Source organism: Lissotriton helveticus, chromosome 7, assembly GCF_964261635.1.
Source record: "Lissotriton helveticus chromosome 7, aLisHel1.1, whole genome shotgun sequence".
Classification (NCBI taxonomy): Eukaryota; Metazoa; Chordata; class Amphibia; order Caudata; family Salamandridae; genus Lissotriton; species Lissotriton helveticus.
In genome coordinates this window covers 81,717,765-81,733,271 of record NC_136068.1, presented here as the reverse complement: position 1 = coordinate 81,733,271, position 15,507 = coordinate 81,717,765, and the positions used below count along the sequence as shown (strand labels likewise).

General features: G+C 46.2%; 1 protein-coding gene across 3 annotated transcripts in view; it reads right to left on the bottom strand.

Annotated features, from left to right (window-relative positions):
* Window positions 1-15,507, bottom strand: part of NCAPD2 (non-SMC condensin I complex subunit D2) — a 71,201-nt gene that overhangs the window by 28,609 nt on the left and 27,085 nt on the right. For all 3 annotated transcript variants that reach the window (XM_078651548.1, XM_078651547.1, XM_078651546.1), the window contains exons 15-22: window positions 14,851-15,102; window positions 13,987-14,161; window positions 12,021-12,105; window positions 11,160-11,293; window positions 10,483-10,615; window positions 7,001-7,085; window positions 6,618-6,788; window positions 6,245-6,459 (exon numbers count right to left, since the gene is read on the bottom strand). In XM_078651548.1, the coding sequence (XP_078507674.1) occupies window positions 6,245-6,459; window positions 6,618-6,788; window positions 7,001-7,085; window positions 10,483-10,615; window positions 11,160-11,293; window positions 12,021-12,105; window positions 13,987-14,161; window positions 14,851-15,102 (1,250 nt within the window). The remainder of the gene's footprint in view (window positions 1-6,244; window positions 6,460-6,617; window positions 6,789-7,000; window positions 7,086-10,482; window positions 10,616-11,159; window positions 11,294-12,020; window positions 12,106-13,986; window positions 14,162-14,850; window positions 15,103-15,507) is intronic.

The window sequence follows — 15,507 nt, the reverse complement described above, 5'->3', positions numbered from 1 at the left end:
CTGCTTGCGGAGGCACCACTGGAGTGCCCTCATGTGCCAGCGTGCATGACTGACCAACAGAATGCAAGAAGCCATCAGACCTAGCAGGCGAAGGACCTTCAGGACTGGAACAACCGCTCCATTGTAGAATAAAGGAATCATCTCCTGTATGTCGCGAATCCTTCGAGGTGGAGGGAATGCACGACATACAGTAGTGTCCAGTACCGCACCTATGAACAGGTTGCGCTGGGAGGGCACCAGGTGAGACTTGGGTACATTTATCGAAAAACCCAACCTGTGCAACAACTGAGTTGTCTCTTGCAGATGATGGAGCACCCTCACCGGCGACTCCGCCTTGATCAGCCAGTCGTCCAGATACGGGAATACAGGAATCCCCGACCTCCTGAGATGTGCTGCCACCACTGCCATCACCTTGGTGAAGACTCGAGGCGCAGTAGTAAGCCCAAACGGAAGGACCGCAAACTGGTAGTGCTGCGACCCCACCGTAAAACGGAGATACCTCCTGTGCGACTTCAGGATGGGAATGTGGAAATACGCATCCTGCAAGTCGAGTGACACCATCCAGTCTTCTTCCATCAGCGCTTGAAGAACCGGAGCAAGGGTGAGCATTTTGAACTTCTCCTGTTTGAGATAGAGGTTCAAAATCCTGAGGTCCAGGATAGGCCCCTTCTTGGGTATCAGGAAATACCGGGAGTAGCACCCCTGACCCCTTTCCTGCTCTGGAACCACCTCTATCGCACCTTTTCGGAACAGAGCCAGGACTTCTTCCTGCAGGAGAAGCAGGTGGTCCTCTGAACAAAAACCTTGGCAAGGAGGGCAATTGGGAGGGAATTCCTGAAAAGGAAATGCATACCCATTCTCTACGAGATTGAGAACCCAAAGATCTGATGTAACCGATTCCCAATCTCGTAGAAAATGAGTAAGCCGACCCCCTACTGGCCCCACATGATCCAGAATGGTGGATCTAGGGCTGCTTTGCTGATGCGGGTGGGGGTTGGGAATTATTGGAGGAAGTGGAGGAGGAGGAGACTTGACGTCCACGACCACGACCCTTCTGTCTACCTCTATAGGACTTATACAGAGGGTTCTGCTGCTGCTGCTGTGCCTGTCTGAAGGGACGAAAAGAGGATCTCCCAAAACCTCTAAACTTTCTAGTTGTCGACCCTCTCATCTGGAGACCCAAGGATCTTGCGGTAGCACGGCTATCCTTGAACCTTTCCAGGGCGACATGCGCCTTCTTACCAAAAAGACCGGTTCCTTCAAAAGGCAAGTCCAGCAACGTAGATTGCACATCCGCATAGAAATCAGAGGATTTCAACCATGCAGCCCTCCTGGACGCAATAGAAGAACCCATAATCCTGGCAACAGAATCAACTGTGTCCATGCCACTCTGAATAACCATACGTGCAGCAGCCTGAGTGTCCGAGACCACCTCATTAAAGTTCTTTCTGTCTTCCTCTGGAAGCTTAGGTGATAACTGCTTCACAGAGTCCATCAACGCATGGACATACCTTCCTAAAAGGCAAGTAGCGTTAGTGGACTTAAGAGCCATGCTCCCTGAAGAGAAAGTCTTCTTAGCAGACTGATCCAATTTTTTTGAGTCTTTGTCCGCTGGAACTTGAGGAAAGGAGCCCGCTGCCCTGTTAGAACATGCCGCCTGCACTACAAGGCTCTCCGGAGATGGGTGCGAAGAGAGAAACTCCGGGTCACCAGGAGCCACCCTGTAGCGCCTTGCAATCGATCTTGAAACCGCAGGAGCAGACAACGGTCTCTTCCAAATCTCCTTTATAGGATCAGATAAGGCATCAGTGAACGGCAAAGTAGGTTCAACTATAGAAGAGGGCGAGTGCAAAACCTCTGTAAGGATGTTGGGCTTGTACTCAACCGTGGGCAGTTTCAAGTTAAGAAGATCAGCAGCCTTCCTAATAACGACGTGATAGGGTGCCACGTCCCTAGAAGGAGCATCAGAAGCAGAAGGTAAACCCCACTCAGGAGAGAGCTCCAGACCACTAGCATCACGCAGGTTTTCAAAGTCATCAACATGATCAAGAAGCTCACCCTCTTCCATATCTGAATCTTCATCACCTTTTTCTTCCAGGAGACGCTGAGTCCTGCGCCTCGACCACTCCAATCGAACCGAAGTCGACAGATCCGGTAACTACTCCGACGGAGCCGGATTAGACGTCGAGCCGGAGCAGACGGAGGACGAGACTCACGGACAGGTGTGGTACCTCGATCCAAACTACGAGGTCGATCCGGAGTCAGCGAAGCCGCATGCGGAGTCGAAGACCTCGGTGGAGCCGTACCGAGCCAAGGTGTTAGTGGCGCCGGCATAAATGGAGCTGGAGCATACGATTGAGGAATGCCCAAATTGTACGACAATGGACCCATGGGACAAACAGGTGCTCCAGCGGGGTACATTGCCCTGGAATACACTCCAAACATCGCATTGAGAAAATGCGAGGGGTCATGACCAGGAAAGGGAGGGTACGAACCTACCGGATGCTCCAAAGGAGGTCGTTCCGACACAGGTTCATTCTGACCTTCTGGATCCACAGGAGTCTCCATCGGAGTCGGAGTTTGAGGAGCTACCTCTTCTTCCTCCTCATGTTCCGAAGAATGTAAAGATACCGGATCCGGAGTCGGGGAACCTCCGACGGACTGAGCAGGAGAAACGAAGTCCTTATGGTGTTTGCGAGACTTCTTCTTCGAATCTGAAGATTCCTTTCCTGAATGATGTCTCGAGCTGTGCTTCCTCCTCTTGTGCTTCTTCGAGGAGCTCGAAGCGTGACCCGAAGCCGACTGATCCAGACCTTGATCTCTCCCTGGACCTCGACCTCGCTCTGGATCTCGACCTCGACCTAGACTTCGATCGAGACCTTTGCTTCGACTTAGAGCGTCTCGACGTCGACCTCGAAGATCTCCCAGCATCTCTTCACATTCGTGAGAAGTAGTTTTGCTTCACGCTCACGAAGCACCTTTGGGTTCATCTTAAAACAAGACCGACAGTTCTTTTTGTCGTGGTCTGAACCCAGACACCACAAACAGTCGCCATGTGGGTCGGTGATCGACATCATGCGGCGCAAGACCCACACTGCTTAAATCCTGTCTTCCTCGACGACATTCTCGATGAAGAAACAAATCGCAAGGAGAAACAGAAACCTTAAGACAATAGCTAGATACTAAGTATCGCAGAAGATCCCGAAAACCGTTAGCGTCGAAGACGCGGAAAAAAGGGAACTGACGTCATCACGCCGGCGTGGGCCTGATAAGGAGTCGGTGACGTCAGACGGAGTCGCGCGCGAAGCCGTGCTCCTATGACGTCGTCCACGTCGGCGTGCTACAAAGAAAAATTCCGAACGTTGCTGACGCAAGGGGGATATTCACAAGGTGAGGAATCCACACGGCAGATGCATCTATCAGAAGTAGCTTTTATTTTAGAAGAGGTTGTAGACTCTGCCCTAGATATTACACTGTGCCCTCTCTACAACCGCTCGTCCTTAGCACAAATGCAGGAAGATCTTACATTATATGCTGGGTATCAGGCCAGAAGTTTCACTTAAACCCAAACCCAGCATTTCTTTGAGAGAAGACAGCTAAATAATGCTGGCTCACTGGGGATAAATGCATGCAATGCAGTTGAAGCCTTAAATGAAAGGGGTAGACGTACGACACTGGTTGCACTCAGTTTTCTCCGCTGATCTACCCTGTGCATCCCTTTCCCTCACCCCCATGGTGAAAATAGCGATTGTGCTGCACTTCCACCGATCAAAAAAAACACAAGTAACAGAGTTTAAGGTTAACAAAGTTTTCCTCGAGTGCGCCTTTTGTAGAAGGCTGTGTATGCTGTAAACCGCCGTCCCCTATTTTTTAGGTCTCGCCTGAGCCAGCACATGCACTACTCTGGCGAGACATTTAGTAGCTGCTTTATAAGTGCTACCTTGCCGGCCACCAGCTAGCTATTACGCGTACAAGCGCGCCAGACGTGCACAGCTGCCATCTGGCATTCAGCGTGCGCGTGAATCCCCTCCTTTCTCCCACTCCCTCCTCGTCAGCTTTATTTTCCGTTCACTTTAGCGCAGCCGTGTCACTTTCACGGTCGCGCAGCTATCTGCTTAATTTTCTTTTCTTTAACTTTCAGTGCGAGGCGCGCGCTTGTTCTTTTTTGCTCCTCCATGTTGCTCTCACATCCACCCCCTCACCCTTCCCTGTGTTGCATCAGCACTCACCTCCCCCGACACCCCCCACTCCTGCTTCCATGTTCCCCGTGTGGCTGACAAATGTGTTCCTGGTGAGATCGAAGTTTCTTGGACAGTCTGCTGGGCAAGGTGTGTGGTTATAGGATGTATGTGCAGAGACACAAGTGTGCCCAATTTGGTGGCTGCATGTTGATTCATAAAGAGCAGGACCTCGCCTCTGCGCCACCCCCTCCTCCCCCACAGACACCACTCTCCCTTTCCCTGGTATCCTCTGGAATCCGATAGGGGGTGCGGCATTACTGGGTGCTTTTCTAGTACACTGCATTCATATAATGCAGCATGTCATTCTTTGTAATCTATAATAAGGCAGCACAAAGTATTAGGTGGCAAGAAGCCAACTGTTCTATTTTCGGAGGAATATTCAAAGCCAACATTTACATTATGAACAGTGCCGGTCATCGTGGTCAATTACTTTGGGTCTGGGAATAACTCCCTGAATCACTTCATATTTCCAAAGATAACCAATAATTTTGCATACTGACTTTGAAGCGTACCAAAGCTCTTGAAACGATGCAGTTAGCTGTGCTACTATACATTTTAACTTTTTCTTATCCGGTTTTCCTGTGCGAACACAACAATGTTCACTCCTTAATGTTTTTCAAATCTTCCAGCAGCAGAAAAAGGACTCCAATTCCTCGTAAAGAGGCTCAGTACCCCATCATTTCTTTGTTAGTAGTCTTCTACACAAGGGCATTGTTTTTGTGCATGGAGACCCTTTGCATTACGAACTGCGCTCTCTTCAAGGGCATTTTGCATCCAGAGCAAGATGGTAATTTACAATTACAGGGTAAGACCATTGCAGTATTTCTGTCGCTGCACTTCTAAAACCAATGCGTTTCATTCCCCGGCGTGTCTGTAGATGCAATGCACTCCAATCCACTGAAGGTATGCAGAACTTTGGGACATAAAACAATGTTGGCGGGTTCAACAAAGTATGCAGCAAGAAAATGTAGGTGTATAATGGAACACATTCTGTGGCAGTATTATCTCTCCATTTTGACACTTCAAAACACATTTATGCTGTATACACAAAAGTCTCAACTCATTAACACCACTCAACACTGAAATAAAGCTAATTGTGTTGAAATCTGCAAATTATGCAGGACATAGTGGATTTTGTGGCAGGTGTGATAGCCATAATTAAGTAGAAAACATCCCTTTGCTTAATTTCAGTGCCACGTATATACTTCCAAGTCAGAGCTCCATCTGAACATGGAATGACAAATTAAGATAGAAAATAACCCTGTGTGAAGGTTGCCCTGTGGAGGCACATCAGTTCGACAAGGAGCGAGAGTTTCTTTTACCTGGGTTGCTCCTGCTGTAGGGTTGAGTGAAGGCAACAGAATACAACACTCTGGAGTACCACTGACTCAGTCTCTAGTATAGTGTACACCAGTAAAAAAAACAAGCATTGAAAATTCAATAGGTCTCGCCTTTAATTAAGGTTAAGCCATTTGCTAATGGTGTGTGTATATATATATATATATATATATATATATATATATATATATATATACATATATATATACATATATATATATATATATATATATATATATATACATACATACTATATATCTATCTTTCTATATTATCTATATATAAAAAACAAGCATTGGCATAGCCAATAGGTCTCGCCTTTGGGACCTTATAAGTGTTTAACCATGCAACAGTTAATGTTGCTGCACCAAGGATATTGTGCTGATTAACTGAATACTTAAAAAGTCCCAAAAGCGAGACCTACTGGTTATGCCAATGCTCATTTTTTTGCTAGCGCTCCTTACAATTCCCAGTTAAGGTGAATCCACCAGCGCCATCTGCAGGGACTGAACAGTATAAAAAGGTCCATCTTTTTTCAGCGCAGATTGGGCTTTGAAGTTTTGTGGGACACCAGCAGCTCTGCTTGGCCAGGAGACTAGGTCTAATGTGCTGTTGTTTTGTCCAAGACACAGTGCAGTGCCCGGCAGCGCTGCAGCGCGGCTCACCTTCTGCTTTTTCTGTTTGTCCGCACTCTTCTTGGCCTCCTGGTCCTCCTTGATGACACGGCGCCGCCGCAGCTCAGAACTGACTGCCCGCTCGAGGTGGACAACCTCCTGAAGTGCCACGTCCCCAGCCAGGGACAGGAGGTGGGTTAGAAGGAACGTGGGGAGTGTGGGGCAATCGGGGGCTTCGTCTGAAATCGGAGGCTCCGTTGGAGGCTCTGAAATAGGACTGTTTTTAGTAATGCAAATTGAAACCCACCTGCCTTTAACCACCCCTTACAAGACATCCTCCCACGCTCAGCCCCACACATTTTTTTTAAATATGACATACTGCACCACGTCAACTGACCAGGTTGCCATCTAACAAGTCACTCACCTGCAGCCTCTGGTTTCTCAGCGGCTGCACTGTCCAACTGGTCCAACACCAACTTGGAGCATCGCTGCAGAATTGGGGCGCAGACCCTCTCGGGCTCCTCGGCCAGCTGATAAATGACCGTAATTGCTGTCTCCGTGAAGGGAAGCCAGAGCAGGCTGGGGCTGGAGATGCCTGGGAAATTAAGAAACCAATATTAACTAGTGCCTGACTCAGTCACAGGCCGTTAAATTAAGGGGGGGGGGGGGAACACTGCCAGGAAGGAAACCACAGGACACTGAGGACAGGAGTGAGGATACCATGAACATTGTGGGTGACAGTTCTGCCTTGAAAAAGTGTGGAGTTTAGTGCAGTCATTCTAGACCTTACTACAAGGTTTGTCTTACCTCCGACCACCGCCTCAGTGAGGCTGACGAAGAGCTGGTGCTCTCCAGGCAACCTAAAGGGCTCCTTGCTTTTCCCAAGCGTCTGCTGCAAAGCAAAATAGCGTTAAACATTAGTTATTCCATTCTATGACGTGCACCAAGTTAAAGCAGCGAGCCACAAATTTAAAGCATTTACACAAGAGACTGAGCTAACCTAGTTAATTGCACAAGCAGCCATTAAGGGAATGAAGTCTCAAGAGTACCCGATGCAGAGAAGCTAGCCAAACCAACCTTCTGTGGAACATAATGCAAGGCATTAACAGAAACCAGGCGATGAGGAAAAAACTGACATCTGGAACGGTTAAGTGAAAGCACTAGACACCAATAACCCACATTTTTTAACCAGGCAAAACCAGTGTCTCTTCCAACATAACCTACAAGCAAAAATCTTCAGGTGTATTCTAACAGCAACACAAATCTCACATTTTTGAAAATAGTAAGTATATTTCTGTCAACCACATGTAGTACAAAACTGCCTTCAAAACACAAAGCGTATCAACCTGGTACAGTGTAACAAGCTATCTTCACTGCACAAGAATCCTGCTTTTTACAGTAACTCGTGCTGCAACTGCTCCTGCCACCATTCTCAACATCCCAGAGAACTGAGGGAGTACAAATATCAAGGTACCTAGACAACCACCGTCAATCAACCTATCTGCCTGGGCAACAGAAGAAAGATTGTCAAGAACAGGGCACATGACGCAAAATGGATGAAATAGGCGCATGCTGCCTTGTACTACTAGACCACTGACCACCAGCCCCTGCACGTCACATCAAACATGGTCAACTGTGACTCATCTTGTGTGCTTCATTTCCATCCAACCATACAGAGCATCATGACCAAATCCCCTACCATTGATGTGCAACTGTGCCCAACAAATCAAAATCATTAAAACCCAGTCTGAAAGTGTCTCAGACCCATTGACTTTGTAAGCAGGGGGCTCCACAATGGAATTTAACATTAAAATGGAAAAATGGCAATTAAGTCATTTAGAAAAGTAAAACATTGGGGCATGTATGCATTATCAAATTATAGAAAATATATATGTGTAAATGTACTGCTTTACAGCCTTTAGTATTTGTGGCTGGCATGCCAATTGTAACATTCACTACAGTCTGCTTTCTGGCAGAGATCTACCGAGAAATGATTAGGTGTACCACACAATGCATTTTATTGGAACTTTTTTTTAGCCACATCTCAAATTAAGAATGGTTTTTTTAACATTTAAAGTTCACTTTGCCAATTGCCAAACCGGTTAAAGGTTGACCCCGCGCTTAGCAGCAATAAGCCAACAAGCCGGGTTTCAGGCGTAAAAGCATTCTTTGGGTTTTCACAAGTGCCATGCTGCTAGCCATACACCTAATCATGAACTTCATAAAACTGCTGCACCTTAATGACATCAATTACCCTGGATCCTCACTGCCTTTTACTCATGGGACACTACAACAAACAGAGGAGCCATCCTTTTCAATGCGCTTTTCAAAGTATTTGTATAACAAGTTGCATAAATTAAAAATACAGACCAAGGACAATATTTTCACGATTGACACTAGCTAGAGCTTGCAGCAAGATAGATTATTCAAAGTAAGGACAGACAATGCAGAAATTGTGAAACCCACTTCTCAGCGATTTGTTAGACATCTAATAGGCACGATGAATAGCCGTATGTAAAACAATAACTGGAAAAGGAAATAATATTGAAATAGAAATGCAGATAGCTGATCAATTCGGATATAAAAAAAATTGCGTTCAAGCAGACAGAGTACAGGTGTTTCTGATCGCCACACATTCAAGATCTGCACACGACTGGTGCAGTTTCCTCAGAGCGTAAGTAATCGGAAACTGGTGGATGCATAGTAGAAAAGGAAGATCAACTGAGGCAGAACTGGGCTCCCTGCAGTAGAAAATGAGGGTACAGACAGCCAACAGAGGGCTCACAAATTGAACACTGGTAACCCTGAAGACAATGTGGACTAGACCAACCAAGGTGAAGATGCCCCACGTAGTTGGCAGGATAGAGCGGAGATACTCAGTCTGCATGTTAATGGAGTTTGACAGGTGGTTCACAACCGGATATTCATCATGCGTGCACCTACAACCACAGTGCCTGGTGGCAAAGGAGGGCAAGTCAACACCACCCAATTTGCATACCACATCGTGGTCATTTTGCCCATCAGGACCTGGATGAACATGCCAGGGATGGAGAACAGAAGCACCAAGAGTCAGGTGAATCACACAAAGCTGGAGCGGATTGTATCAGACCTCTGCATCAAAGGGAGGGGGTGGGGGTTTGGATCTCCAGTGCCCAGAGGTATCCACTCAAAGCAAGGTAGTGGGCCCTCGGTCACCTAGTATGGCCAACTTCGGAAAAGGGTAGAAAAGCTTTTAGGACAACAGCCACCATTTTGCAGGTCCAGAGTAGCTCCCATGGAAATACAGACTGAGTCCGATGTTACCAGTGCTGGGACCACTGGAAGCAGGGTCCCACTGGAGTGTATGCAAGAAGCACCGGCAAGAGGCAAGCAGGCCCAAAAGAGACAGGGCTTTCAGGAACACCTTTATCATAGCCTGAATGTCACCAAACCTGCTGGGGAGGCGGGATGAGTCAAGCTTGCTTTACTGAATAGTAGACTGGAGAGGGCTATAGGTGCGAAGGTTTATGGAGAACCGGAAGGTCAATGAGTAGGGACATGGTGGCCTGCAGGTGGTTCAGTAACAGCTGCAGAGCAGCCAATTACTGATGTACAGGAACAAAGCAAACACTAACTTGCAAAGTACCACCAACCACCGACATCACGTTTGTAAAGACTTGAGGTGCAGATCCCCAAACAGGAGGACCAAACGGATAGTGGGTGGACCCAATCCAAAGCCCAGGTATCACATGTGCAATTACAGGATCACATATGAAATTAAAAGTCCTGCAGCTCAAGGTTCACTATACAAACTTCACAGCCAAATACACCTACATCAAAGGCAGCATGTTGAACTTCTACTTGCAGAGGAATGAGCATGTTCAAAATGGGGTGACAGTATCCAGGCCACTAGAATTCTACAGGTCCAAGTAGTTGCCAGCAGCAAAAGAGAACCGGAGCAATAACCAGGGCCGTTTGGCAGAGGGATTGGTTCAGCCAGTGCAGACTAGTATCCTGAAGACTCACAATGGGTTTGACTGGTGCAGAGGTTAAAGCATAGGAGGCCCTGAAGTACACCAGTTGAGGCCAGAGTCAAATATCCACCGTCCCCTAGGTTAAGACCTCAACATGTGCTGGGGCAGTGCCACAAGTGATGAGGGATCCACATCTAAGGTGGTCTCCCAAAAGTCTGGCAAACTGAATTTATACACCATTACATATCTTTCATTCACTGAAACAAGGCTGTGCCAGAGGACACGCCATCCATGTCGTGTAACTGCAACCCTTCTCCCACATCCCCCACTTCCTACCTTCTGGCCGTCTCCAATTTTCAGGATAGTGTTACAGACTGCTCGTGCAAGCCGGTAGTCCTCATGCACTTTCTCACCCAACCCAACAGTCACCAGAGTATCCAGATTGCTGCCAACAATTTCAGGGCGGCCTCTGCAGTGGAAGGGAAAAGGCGTTTCAAGTAAGCGCAGAAGACCTACAAGTCTGCAGTGCACAGAATGTGTGCAAATGGCTAATTTGGACAACAGTATAAACTCTTGGTTCCACTGCAGTAACATTGCTAAACAGATGCCCTCAGACAGATTAAAGATTTGTTACAGGTTCAGAAGCAGATCACCGTGGATGCCCCAGGGAGCGAAATGAAAATGCTCTTGGAACCACTGAGACTGTCTCTGCTTAACAGTAGCAAAGCATTGGGACCCATGGCTTTACATTCAATGCAACTCATTCCATCAGCCGCAGGTGGAAAAAACAAAAGAACTGCAGCACGGTTTACTCTCAAGCCAAAGCAGCCAAACAGGTGGTTGCCATCAGATGAGCAGAGAGACTATGAAACTACAGGAGAGCAACTGCTTCTGCTAAATACTTTACACATAGCAAGAAGCAGCAATGTAACAAACAGCATCTCATTAACCTAAACAGACTGGAAACCACTCCACCTATACCCAGTAACAAAAGTAATGCGAATCATACATACTTGGCCATCATTCCCAGCAGCAAAACAGAAGCCCTGCGCTCGAGAGGAGAGCATGCAGACTTCTCTGTGAAGCGCTCCCAGAGATGTTGGATCACAGCTGGGCGGATTTCATTCTTCAGCACAAACTCTGAAACCTACCGAGGGTAAAGGCTGTCAGGAAGAGACACTAGAAAAATTCAGGGGGCAACCACACAAGATTCAGGGTGGTAAAAGAGTCATACAAAAGGACTGAAAGAGGAATTGGGCAAAGCACGGATGGGCAGATTTCTCAGAGACTTTATTAAAGCATGAAGTCACAGTTGCACAGTGACAGCTACTAAGGATACATTTACCCTGATTTGAGCCAAGGCCAGCAATAGGCATTGGATGACGGTGCACAGAAGGCATGGCCATGCAACTACACTCACGACGCTACAGATCTGCATGAAACGTGCCAATCCCAAACAAGACTGAGGAGTATTTTCCCAGGACAGTTTTCTACATATTCACGCATTGAGCAGTGCTTAAACTACTAGCAAAACAAGACTGATTTTCACTTAAAATCTATAGCCGACCACAACAAAGGCACTAAACTCAAAACATTTTAACATTCAAGAGTATAATTTTTAGAATTTGTTTGCTACGAGTGGTTTCCCAGGCTGGCAAAACATTTTGAACAATGTATTTGAAGCACACATGTTCTGTATGTGCAGCTTTCTAACATTTCTCTCTTCTACCTGAAGGCTCTCGGGTCACCCATTTAGCTTTATTTAAAATCGAGAATTGAGGGTGCAAAATCAATTTGAGCTCCTAACACAATGTGCCAGTCTAAACAGAAAAACCCAGGATATATAATATGAAGCAAGCCACTTCTTCACTCACAATCTCCTCAAGGCATTGGATGGTGGACAGAGAAGCATCTACAGTGAGAAGGGAGAGGTTGTGCACCAGAGTCTGAGCCTTTGCCCTGCAAGAATAAAAAATGTGGTTGATGCAGAATGCACTACATGAACACAACCAATAGGCAAGCACACACTCCCAAGACGTCAGACAACTGCATGCTAGCTAATGGTGGTCTCATCCCAAAAAAAAAAAAAATAGCAACAGGGAGACAATGCACTGTGAGGCCCTTTAAGTGTCACAGATAGATTCATTAACAATCCTCCTTCTCACAATGGTGGATTATAGACTGCATGCAAGTCAACTGCCAGGTTTACACATACAACTAACATTTTCACCCTGCATATAACCAGGCTTATGGTACTTGTTGCCAATTCAACCCATCACAGATGGATTTCTTTTGATGAAAGAGCAGAACAAGCTACTTTCCTTTGATGATGTGATTTCTGGTGGGTACTCCAACTGCAAATTCCTCACTTTTAGAATATTGCCCATGTGCCTATCTGGATCCAGAAGTTTTCACAGCAGTGTGAGCACGTGCCGCGTTGATAGGACGAGGACTTGCACAACTCTTCTGAAGTCTAATCTAGGGAGAAAAGCTTTCACTATATGCTGCATGGCAAACTGTGCCAGGTAGCCTGAAACCTTTTTGGAGATGACAGTTCAGAAGTGATCGGTTGAAACAAACCATGATTTAACGCAGCTGACCAGCTGCAGTGGTAAAGCATTCTGTACGGAATAGATGCCTTTGGCAAATCTTGAAGGAGTTAGATGATGCCACGAGGAAGGTTGTACTGATGTTCAGGAGCATTTTAAGGGATATTACTGAAGAAACAGGACTCAGTTTAGATGGTTGAGAGTGCCTCAATAGAAAGAAATCGGACTGTGCAGAGGTAGACATAGTGGGCATGTGGCTAGGGCTTAGTGGTCAGCATACTCTCATTCTGTCAATGTTCTTTTAGAAGAAGTTAATGGCGTTACATTTCTCCTTTGTGTGATGATTGGGATTTGAGCAGTGCTCAATTGGTTTGCAGAGTGGTCAGCCTGAATTGGATTCCACTGATGATTGGGATGTACTAGTTAAGATTGGGTTCTCCAAGAAAATTCCTGCAGGACATGTATACACCATTGTGCATTGCAATTCCAGCCTTAAGTTGATGGTGAAGTCATTGAAAGAGAAAAACTGCTGCTTGAATAGTTTTAATTGTGGACTATAGGATGTAGAATATCAGAGGAGATGGTTGGGTTTGGTTCAGTCGAGGAATTATGATTGGTACCAAATACAGAGATGTCATCAAAAGGGTTAACTTTTTTGGGAGTTGATAAATGGGCTTGCCGCTTTATCTTCATGATTTCTAGGAACATGAGACCTACTCCACAGTCTTGGTTGCTGTGCTGCCTGGGAGTTTAAAGTGGGAGGAGCAAGTTGTAGTAGCTGGTTTGCAATGTGGTGATTAGGTGGAGGACCCATGGGGAAGCAGATGCTAGGTAGGCAGAAGAGAGAACTGGGGCAGTTTGCATTGGAGTCTGGTGGCAGGGGAGGCCCTGGTCACGGAGGACGTCCTGAGAGTAAGGGAGCGAGGCTTCTGCCAAGTTGGCATAAAGGTAAGAAGGGGTGACATCTGCTATGTCTGGTGCATGCATGTCTCCAGAGTGCGTGTTAATTAACGTGAATCATAGCGTGTTTACGATTCGCTGTGGAAGGAATGAGTTGTTTGGGTTTTTCAAGCATAGGTGTCACAGTGGAGTACAAATGCAAGAAGGTGAGGATGGGGGTGTCATGTGTACAGAGATATGTGGAGTGCGATTAATCAGACAAGTTTGTTATGTGTAAGGCAGGAGTTACATCTTGGCATTTAGAAAAACCCTTTGTAAAGTTGCTGAGAGTTGAAAACGCCCAACATGACCAGCCCCGCCCAATAATCAAGCATGTCTGATGTCACCATACCTCTCAGACTCACCGCTGGGGCTTAGGTATAGTCTGCGATAGGCACCCAGCACTGCCTCCTTCACACCTGGATCTTTTGACCACACCAAAGGCAGCATTCTGCGGATCCCAAGCAGAGCCTGCGCCACTCCAAACTGGGAGACTGTCACAAAGAAGTCAATCACTTCCTGCACCACTATAAGGAAGAGAGGTGAGAGATCATTACATTTGTAGGGAAGGAGATTATGGAAGAGCAATACACACAAGGTACTTCGAGAAAACAAAGCAGGATTTACAGGTGTTGAGCTGTTGACCGAGAGCTACCACAATAGAGTAAGTAGAGTAATTACATGTTGTCCATCTCATTGAACATTTTCAAAGTGTCATTTGACGTGATGCCTAGAGGTGTGCGTCCAACATTCAATGAAGGACATTCCAATACATTAAATTCATGAGGGGAATCACATGCCCGGCTATATGGCATGTGGATTAACTAAGGACAATGGATGCCATCTACAGTAACAAACGTGCAATTTCTAATGCATAAATAGGTCAAAGATCCTTTCACTTAATAGCCAATCAGCATAACTTTTGGTTCCAATCAAACAAAAACATTCATACTCTTTCAAGATGAAGGGACCCTTAGAAGGTATCTGAATTGAGCAATTTTCTATATCAAGCAGTCAGAATGCTATAATCTTCACAAGTTTAGCACCTATAACCCCCCTTTCGACAATGCACACCAAGGTACTCCACACATTGCTAAGGCACAAGTTGGTTTCTGATCCAAGACAAATCTGTATAGGGAATAGAATTAAACCCACAATATGCTTGTACCTGCGACCCCCCCCCCAAACGGAAATGCAAAAAATAAAAGAGTCCTACCAGTCACAGTTGTTTCATACATCATTTTGCTGATTACGTTGATAGCCTCTTCAATTTTGAGAGCAAAGCTGTAAGCATCCTTGAGGTACTGAACTAACATTTCTTGCTTCCCCAAATCAGACGGTTCTACTGCAGGAGCAGTAGTGCTTTGATCCTTGGGAGAGGGACAGACATCAGGCTCCTTCTCAGTCGTATCCAGCTTTTCAGACTGTTCTGGCTCGCCTGCTGCAGCCTCACCAATACCCCACTGTCCTGCCAAAGAGCAAGACCAAAAGACCAAATAACGCAAGTCAAGAACAGGCAAGAAAGTGATTGAGAGCAATAACTTTACTGTGAGTTTGAAACAATTAAGGAAGAAGTTCAAAACATGTTATTTTCCTGTTTCCAGAGCAACTGCCTGAATCAAGCACAAGCTTTGATTACTGCTAGATGGAAGTTATCCAAACGATCTAAAATAGTTCGCTATTTGAGAATCCAAAAAGGATTCAATGCTTGTGGGAAGGGCGTGTGGAGGGAGGGAGCAGGGTTGGACAGGACTCCTAGTAAATGTGTTGACATGGAGCTTGAACACAAGCCGATTTTCAAAACACCCAATATACTGTCAGTGCACATGGATTTAGATTTCCAGGGATCAGCTTTTTACAGTAGTGTCTAGCA